Source organism: Helianthus annuus, chromosome 13 (assembly GCF_002127325.2).
Source record: "Helianthus annuus cultivar XRQ/B chromosome 13, HanXRQr2.0-SUNRISE, whole genome shotgun sequence".
Lineage (NCBI taxonomy): Eukaryota > Viridiplantae > Streptophyta > Magnoliopsida > Asterales > Asteraceae > Helianthus > Helianthus annuus.
Window position 1 is genome coordinate 114,027,929 of NC_035445.2, and position 8,551 is coordinate 114,036,479.

The 8,551-nt window shown below is 35.8% G+C and overlaps 2 protein-coding genes across 2 annotated transcripts; one reads left to right on the forward strand and one right to left on the reverse strand.

Moving 5' to 3' along the window:
• The first annotated feature begins 473 nt into the window (after positions 1-473).
• Positions 474-3,540, forward strand: LOC110899067 (BTB/POZ domain-containing protein At1g55760). Its single transcript, XM_022145945.2, has 4 exons — positions 474-894; positions 2,139-2,284; positions 2,395-2,513; positions 2,753-3,540. Exons 1-4 carry the CDS (start codon positions 779-781, stop codon positions 3,353-3,355), a joined length of 984 nt encoding a protein of 327 aa, XP_022001637.1. The 5' UTR covers positions 474-778; the 3' UTR covers positions 3,356-3,540.
• A 3,557-nt stretch (positions 3,541-7,097) lies between these two features.
• LOC110899069 lies at positions 7,098-7,575 on the reverse strand. The gene has a single exon (XM_022145946.2). It carries the CDS (start codon positions 7,449-7,451, stop codon positions 7,245-7,247), a length of 207 nt encoding a protein of 68 aa, XP_022001638.1. The 5' UTR covers positions 7,452-7,575; the 3' UTR covers positions 7,098-7,244.
• Between the last annotated feature and the right edge of the window lie 976 nt (positions 7,576-8,551).

Below are 8,551 nucleotides of genomic sequence, written 5' to 3' on the forward strand. Positions count from 1 at the left end.
GTCACATTGTTGACGGAGATGAAGATTTTGGTTGATTCACCGGCAACAATATCAAATTTGCGATCTATTGTTTAGTTTAGACAGGGAGAAAGGGTTGGAGGGAGAAGAATACAAGAGAGTGGACCTCACAGGTTTATCTTTTTTTAATTTTTGAAGTGGCTCTTATTTGTTTTGTTAAAAAGGTAAGGGTATGTTGGTCATTTCACATCCACTTAACATTAAAAACTAACCTTCATCCGCGTCAGGGACTATCCGGGAACAAAATTGCAAAAATTTGGGACTATAGCTGTAATTTTAGAAAGTTGGGAACTAAAGGTGAAAAACGGGCAAATCACAGGACTATCCGAGCATTTTTCTATTATTATTATTATTATTATTATTATTATTATTATTATTATTATTATTATTATTACTACTATTATTATTATTAGTGACAATCATAGCCAATGAGCATCGTGCACACCAACCCTGAATCATTTTTCATTCGTTACTTTTCCTCTCAATGGCTGCTACAATCATACAAATATCAATATTCAAAACATCCCCATCAATTGCGTAATATCAAATCCCAGATTCTTGCAATCTTGCGTGCTCAAAACAAACCCCTTAATGAGATTCTAATCATTTAATTATTGCTACACAAACGCAGTGACTGTCAAACTGTGTGTTTTTACTTTCTATACGAAACAGAGTGTAAACCTTAAACGACAACCTGGGAAAGCACGACAGGATATTCGACTGCTTCCATGAAATCAGGGCGGCGTTTGGTTTCGGTAGGATGACTGACCACCGTGTTGATACCACTGCACGACTCGCTCAGTGGCGTATTGACACTTTGGCTTCTTCTTCTACTTATCGCAAATCTGATCCTTTCAAGATCGGCAAATGGAACTGGTATGCTTCTTCTTTCTGGAACACCATAATTAAGATTCAATCTGTGTTGGAACTTGGAACCACTCGTAGATTCTCTGTTTTTGGTCTGAATCTTGAATTTAGTGTTATTATTGGTAGTATTACGTGTAGGTGTGTGAATCGTGTCGGGTTGGTGGGTTGAATTATACAACCCGGACACAGCTGTTTAACCCAATTACATGAACGTGTCAAAGAGGTTGGTGGATAATAATCGGGTTGTTAACATGTTAATCTGGTTGATGGGTTGTAAAAAATGGGTTAAACGAGATAGGGGGTTGACATCTTAAATTAAACAGGTTGCCGAGTCAATCCGTTTAACCCATTTATCTAAACGTGTTGGTGGGTAATCATCAGGTTGTAAACAAGTTAATCGAGTTGGTGGGTTGTAAAAAATGGGTTAAGCGGGTCAGGGGATGGACCGTGTTTGATTATACATGTTGCCACTATGACCTTTTTAACTAAATTAGTTAAACATGTCGACCCGAAACGACTCAGTTAATCAAATAGGTCAACCTGAACACGACTTGTATTATCGTGTCAAAAACATTAACCCTAACCTGTACACACTTAAATTCATGTAACCTAACGCAACCCATTTATCTAAACAAGTTGGTGGATAATAATCAGGATGTAAACGTGCTAATTGAATAATAAGGTTGATGGGTTGTAAAAAATGGGTTAAATGTGTTTTGAGGATCTAACCTGTTTAATTAGATAGGTTGACGGGCCTACCGTTTAACTAAACAGGTTAAATTTCTTGTTTTCCCAATTTTTTGAGCATTAGGATTTGCAATCAGACGTCAAGATTGAATCTTGAATCTCGGTTGGAACGAGGGGTGTTCATAAACCGTTAGAAACCGCTCAAACTTAAACAAGTCAACCGGTTTGAAATATACAAGATCCGGTTTACGATTTGAAACTTGAAACAAAACCTAAAGGAAAAAAAAGAATTTGAATGCTAAACTCCATAAACCGAACCATGAAACCGTGAAAGCTAGCTGAATCAGCGGACCTAACCAACCCAGCCGGTTCAGTTTGTCTTTTTCCATAACCATAGTTACTAATTGGTCCTAAAATCTTGGTCAAACATTCTAGTTGGAATCACTAGGCACCAAGGAATCACTATACCCCATTTTTGTGAGAATCTTGAATTTAATATTATTATTTTTCTTGTAGTTTTATGCAACCAATTGTATATTATTAATTTGTTTTTCAATGAAATGAAGGCGACTGGTTGTGGAGAAGAATCGCAATTTGTTGATTAAATTGTACCCAGAAATATCAAGTTTAAATAAAGAGAGTCCTCCAATTGCCTCATTCATCATACAAGTGGTTTGTTCATTGGGAGGTAGAAAGACCTTTGTTCATCCAGGTAGTTACTTAATATTAACTTCAAACAAGTCAACCTTTGACCCAACCCAAGATCATTAATTGGTACTAATGTTTATAATAGTAATCTCGATTTTAACTATGTGATTACAGAGATTAGAGATAAACAGCTAAAAAGCAATGGCGATTTCGTTTGGGCGATTGAGGTTCCGCTCGGAGGGAAATTCATCATAGATGTTGAGTTTCTTGATCTTAAGACTCTCTCTCCAAATGTAATTAATTCTACCACCATTCTCTTTGGTTATATTTTAAGTGACATTACTAAATAATTGTCATGTCCTCTTGTTGTACCAACCATAGCTGCTTATATGGCTGAAAATTAAGGTCATTGACCCATTTCATTTTCTTGACCATCTAACTCTGTAAAAAAATACATACAAACACTATCTCATGTAGTTCGTTCTTTACGGTTGATTATCTAATACCATTTTGGTGCGACATGATCCAACAGGGTAGCGAATCTTGCTCTGTGTGGACCGAACATTTTACACACAAAGATTTCCAAGCAACAACGCTCTCCTCCATCGGAAAAATGTTATCAGAAAGTATTCACACGGATATAATCATCAACACTTCTAACGGAAGCGTTGGGGCCCACCGGGCCATCCTTGCAGCCAGGTCACCAGTCTTCAAATCCATGTTCTCTCACGACCTAAAAGAAAAAGAAATGTCCGTCATAAACATATCCGATATGTCCATTGAAGCTTGCCAAGCTTTCTTAAGCTACATATACGGTAACATTATAGACCAACATTTTCTTACTCACAGGCTCGAACTTCTTAGAGCAGCTGATAAATACGATGTTACGGATTTAAAAGAAGCGTGTCATGAAAGTTTGTTGGACGATATTGATACGAATAACGTTCTTGAAAGGCTTCAAAATGCTTCGTTGTATCGTCTTCCAAAGTTGAAGATTTGCTGCATGCAGTATCTTGTGAGGTTTGGTAAGATATTTGACATTCTTGAAGAATTCACTGGATTTATACAGTCTGCAGATAGAGAACTGATAGGTGAAGTGTTTAATGAAGTTCTTTCAGTGTGGAAAGGTTTCTGAATAACTTGCTCAACCTGTAAATATATAGATATATGTATATATGTAACATTAAGTTAATTATTTGTTGCATATGTTGATTTATGAAACTGGTTGTGCCCAAGATTTGTTTGGTACATATTTTTGTTGTATATACATGTACAAAATAGTTTGTTTAGTGAAATGAATTGTGTTTATGGATTGATTAACATGGTTGACCATGCTTGTGTTATCATCTTGTTTTTGAAGTATTTGTGTAGCATTCATCTTCATATGCTTTCATGATAAACTAGTAAATTTCTCCCGCGCGTTGAGGCGGCATCGAAACGTAAGAAAATATAGAACAACTGAAAACTTACATAAAAATACGCACGAAGAAGTTTTTTATTTGACCCTACTTATTTCCGAAATAAAATTTACGTCGAAACATAAGAAATAGTGTTTTTTAAGTTAAAGGATGGTACCACGTTGTGGCGACGTCGAAACGTAAAGTAACTCGAATTTGTCCCGTCTAATGAAAACGTATTATATTTGACCCGACTCGTTTCTAAACAATATTTACATCAAAACGTAGACCAACTCAAAACGTACATAAAAATATGCACGAAAACGTATTTGGCCCGACATTATTTACGTTGAAACGTAAACCAATTTGAATTTATACCGACAGGTACAAATACACAAATAAACACTTAAAACTTTAGGGGGGGGGGGGGTTTCAAAATGACAGAATTCATATTTTTTTCTTTAGAAAAGTTAAAGGGGTTACAAAGACAAAAGTAACAGAAAGAAAAAAAATTACTCTAGCTCCGATGTGACGGAAGCTACAGTAACCCAACTTGTTCTTTAATAATATTTGTATAATTTGTACTTACAAAAGACTATGATGCAAAAATTACTTAGGGGCGGCAATTCCTTACACGATACGAAAGTAATCTGGTTTTGAATTGACTAATAAAACCAGATTATTTAAAGGGTCAACCGGAATATTTCAAGTGATCAGAAAATGTTTCACTCATCTGACCTTGTCTTAGCTGAACCGACCGATTGGCTTATAGCCCAGTGGTACCCGCAGCCAATGAAAGTCACGCTGAAACGGGAAGTTTGTAGTGACGCGGGTTCAACCCTTGTGGTGCCCATATCATGGAGGTAGTGACCGAGGCTATTTGCTGGCATCATAACCCTTGCGGGGTGGGATGATGAGTACCCAAAAGGGTACTGGGGTCAGGATTCCCTCCACATTCCTTTTTTTTGTAGTTAGCTGAACCGAGTCATGATTTCAAAACAGGTGTTGCCTGAATCATGGGCCTGAACCCTTTTGTTTCTTTGTAGCTTCACCTTTATGGCTTTATCTGTTTCTCATCTTCCAAAAACTTTCAAGTGTGTGTGTGTGTGTGTGTGAGAGAGAGAGAGAGAGAGAGGTGTGGGTGTGTAAGGCATCTTTGAGCACATGAGAAATATAAAGAGGAATGTTATGAAGCACCTTTTGTTAAAAAAAAAAAGCATATTCCTTGGAGACATGGATCCAAGTTGAATTAAGATTCTACAAAAGAATGAGCCTTCATCAGACTATCCTGTACCTGTAGTTGCTGAATGACATTGCAGCAACACCATGCATGCTGAATGACAACACAATTAAGGGTTCATACACACATTGCAGAAAACACTGCAACAGATGCTGCAGTTCCTCCTAATCATAAAGTAACCAATAGAATTCTCTTTTTTTTGGGTTTAACTAATGGAGTATATGTTGGTGTTCTTAACTGAATCCAATTTGATTCACTAAGGCTATGCGGTATGGTTGAGGCCCATCCTTGGAGGATGATCCGCCACGTAGATCGGGTGTGAGTATGGGGCAAAGAGGATGGAGGTAAGGAAATGGGGGATGGGCCTAAAATATATATGTATATGTTGTATGTATAGATGTGTGAGAGAGGGGGAGGCCCGTCTCAATCGTCTAATGTCCGACGATTTGGACGACGCCGGTGGGAGGGGGGGAATGGGGGCCGGTGCGGTGTTGAAGCGGGATGGGCTGGGGACGACCTCCAGACCCTCCAGCCTAATGGACACCAGGTTCTCAAAATATCAGTAAAAAGTTGTCTTTTCGCATGTAGGTAACTTAAGTCATTGACATTTTGCCAACATATTTGAGATATTTTTTGTTTGTACAAGGTTACTGGGGTGAAAATTTCTTACATGTTTAACTCCTTTGATAAAAAAAAAGTACGCGTTTTATCTAAAAGGCTGACGCATCAACCCTTTATAAAACTGGAATACAACAAAAAATACATATACTTTATATAAGGTCAACTTGCCAACTCGTTTAGATAAATATGTTAGACGAGTCGTGTTCGGATTCTAAGTGTGTTCGCCGCGTTAGGATTGATTCTTTGACACGAATACATATATGCGTCTAGTTTTTGGTTCATCTCTTCAACTCGTCAACCTCACATAATTATTCCACACTTTTGATCCCTGGATGGGTATGTGAATCATGACTCATGAGTTATGGGCCTTATCCCCACTGTTGACTTCAGTATAAAACAGAAGCCATGCCATTGAACACTTTTTTTTTCTTCATTTAACACATATTTTACAAGTCAAAATGGATTTCTCTAGCATCTTTTTTGTGGACTCTAATGGTGCACTGATGGAAGCTGCATGGGAGCTCATGCCTCTGCACCTCTGTTTAAATCTCTGACATGTATATTATTATTTTAAGATGCAGGATGGTGAGCTCATTATGTCCTCCATTCCTATTTGTATCTTTGCAGTTAAACCTTCATTATAATGTCATAAATTTCTCATAAAAGTAACTATTTTGAAACCTAGCTGAAGATAAAAAGATCATTGCAATTTATGAATGAGAAATTTCGTACCAAATACCAGTACCATACCATACAGGTACAGTATTCAGTTTGAATTTAGCTCAATTTCAGTATCGGTACTATGCAGTACCATACCGGTGCATGACTTTTTAACGTGCCGTTCCATACCGAACTGACCGAACATAATACAATACAGTATTCAGTTTTGATTTTAGCTAAATTTTGTACGGTCCCGGTTCGGTCTAGTAACGGTAACCGTTCACTATTCAAAAGCACACAATTTCAGAAACCTAATCTGTATAACACACTTTCAATTATCACACAAACATCTTATACAAACGAGCAATTAGCCTTCAATGATTAAATGCGAGCACATTTCAACTATATTGAAACCTAGGTGAAGCTTAAAATATCGTTCTAATGGAGCGATGAGTAATTTCGTAACGAATACTAGTACCGTACTATACCGGTACCAACCGAAAATACACGATACAGTGTTCGGTTTTAAAGTTAGCTCAATTTCAGTATCCCTATACGGTACTTACCGGTTCAGGACTTTTAACATTACCTTATCATACCCGTACTAACCTAGCATATACTTTACGATATTCGGTTTTGGTTTTAGCTAAGTTTTGGTATCTACACGATCCTGTTGAGTGTACCGGTTCGGTCCATTCCGGTACACAGTTTTGACTTTAGCTCAATTTCAGTATCAGTACCCTGGTTCATGACTTTTAACGGTACCGTACCATACTGGATTACTGGTACCGACCGAACATCTAGTATGATATTCGGTTTTGATTTTAGCTAAATTTCGATACATGTACTATACTAGACCGTCCGGTACCATTACTGTTCTAATCTCTACACGATTCAGAAACATAATCAGTATAACAAAATTTCAATCATCACAAAAACAAAAAAAAAACAAAAAAAAAAAACAAAAAACAAAAAACATGTTATATAACCAACCAATTAACCTTCAACAATCCAATTCAATCACATTTCAACAAGAATTATATACGCAACACAATTCATATACCTAGGGCTCGAAATGAACATCACGAGCAAACTACAAGAAAACCTCAAAATGGCGGAGGAGCAGCGACGGTGAAGAACGGCCTACCGGCGGCTGGAGCAACCGGTTGAGTGGCCGGGGAATAAGAATAATGCAATTCGTTATTAACTTTGTGAAAGGCTTTGGTGAAAACACCGAATCCGAACAACATACCGATTGCGATGACAATGAGGATCAAACAGGTGCACATCATGCAGATTTTGCCGCAACACATGGTGAATTGTGAGATCTGAGAATGAGGATGATGGTGGAGGGGTTGAGGATGAGGATGAAGGTGAGTGGAGCGGTTACTGCACGCTTTGTTGCAATATAAAAGTTTGTTGTATGTTGCGAATTGTTTGATTCCTTTACGTTATATAATACGTGACGGAAATATCTTTTAATAATACCGTTTGAGATTCTGTTTAAAAAGTGCTTGTTTTTTTAGAACGGCTAAAATCTTAAAACTTCTTTTATATAATACTAGCTTAGAATCCCGTGTATTACACGGGTTAAATAAATGTAATATTATATATTAAATAATAAAAAATTATATCTTTAAAAATCCCGTATATTGTACGCGTTAAATAAATTTAATTTTATATATCAAATAGGAAAAAAGTTATATATTTGAAAACCATGTGTATTACACAGATTAAATAAATATAATTTTGTATACAAAATACTAAAAACGTCGTATCTTTAAAAAACCCGTGTATACTCGGGTTGAATAAATCTACCAAATAATAAAAAAAATACATCCTTAAAAACCTTGTATATTACACGTGTTGAATAGATCTAAAAAAGAGTTATATCTTTGAAAACCATGTGTATTACACAGATTAAATAAATGTAATTTTGTATGCTAAATACTAAAAATGTCGTATCTTTAAAAAACCCGTGTATAATCGGGTTGAATAAATCTACCAAATAATAAAAAATTACATCCTTAAAAACCCTGTATATTATATGTGTTGAATAGATCTAAAAAAGAGTTATATCTTTAAAAACCATGTCTATACACAGATTAAATAAATGTAATTTTGTATATTAAATACTAAAAACGTCATATCTTTAAAAAACCCATGTATAGTCGGGTTGAAAAATCTACCAAATAATAAAAAAATTTATATCCTTAAAAAATCATGTGTATTACACGTGTTGAATAAATCTAATTTTACATAGCAAATGATAAAAAAGTTATATCTTTAAAAACTTTGTGTATTACACGGGTTATACAAATGTAACTTTGTATAGTAAATAATAAAAAAAAAATATTTATAGTAAATAATAAAAAATTTATATTTTTAAAAACCCCGCATTTAACACGAGTTG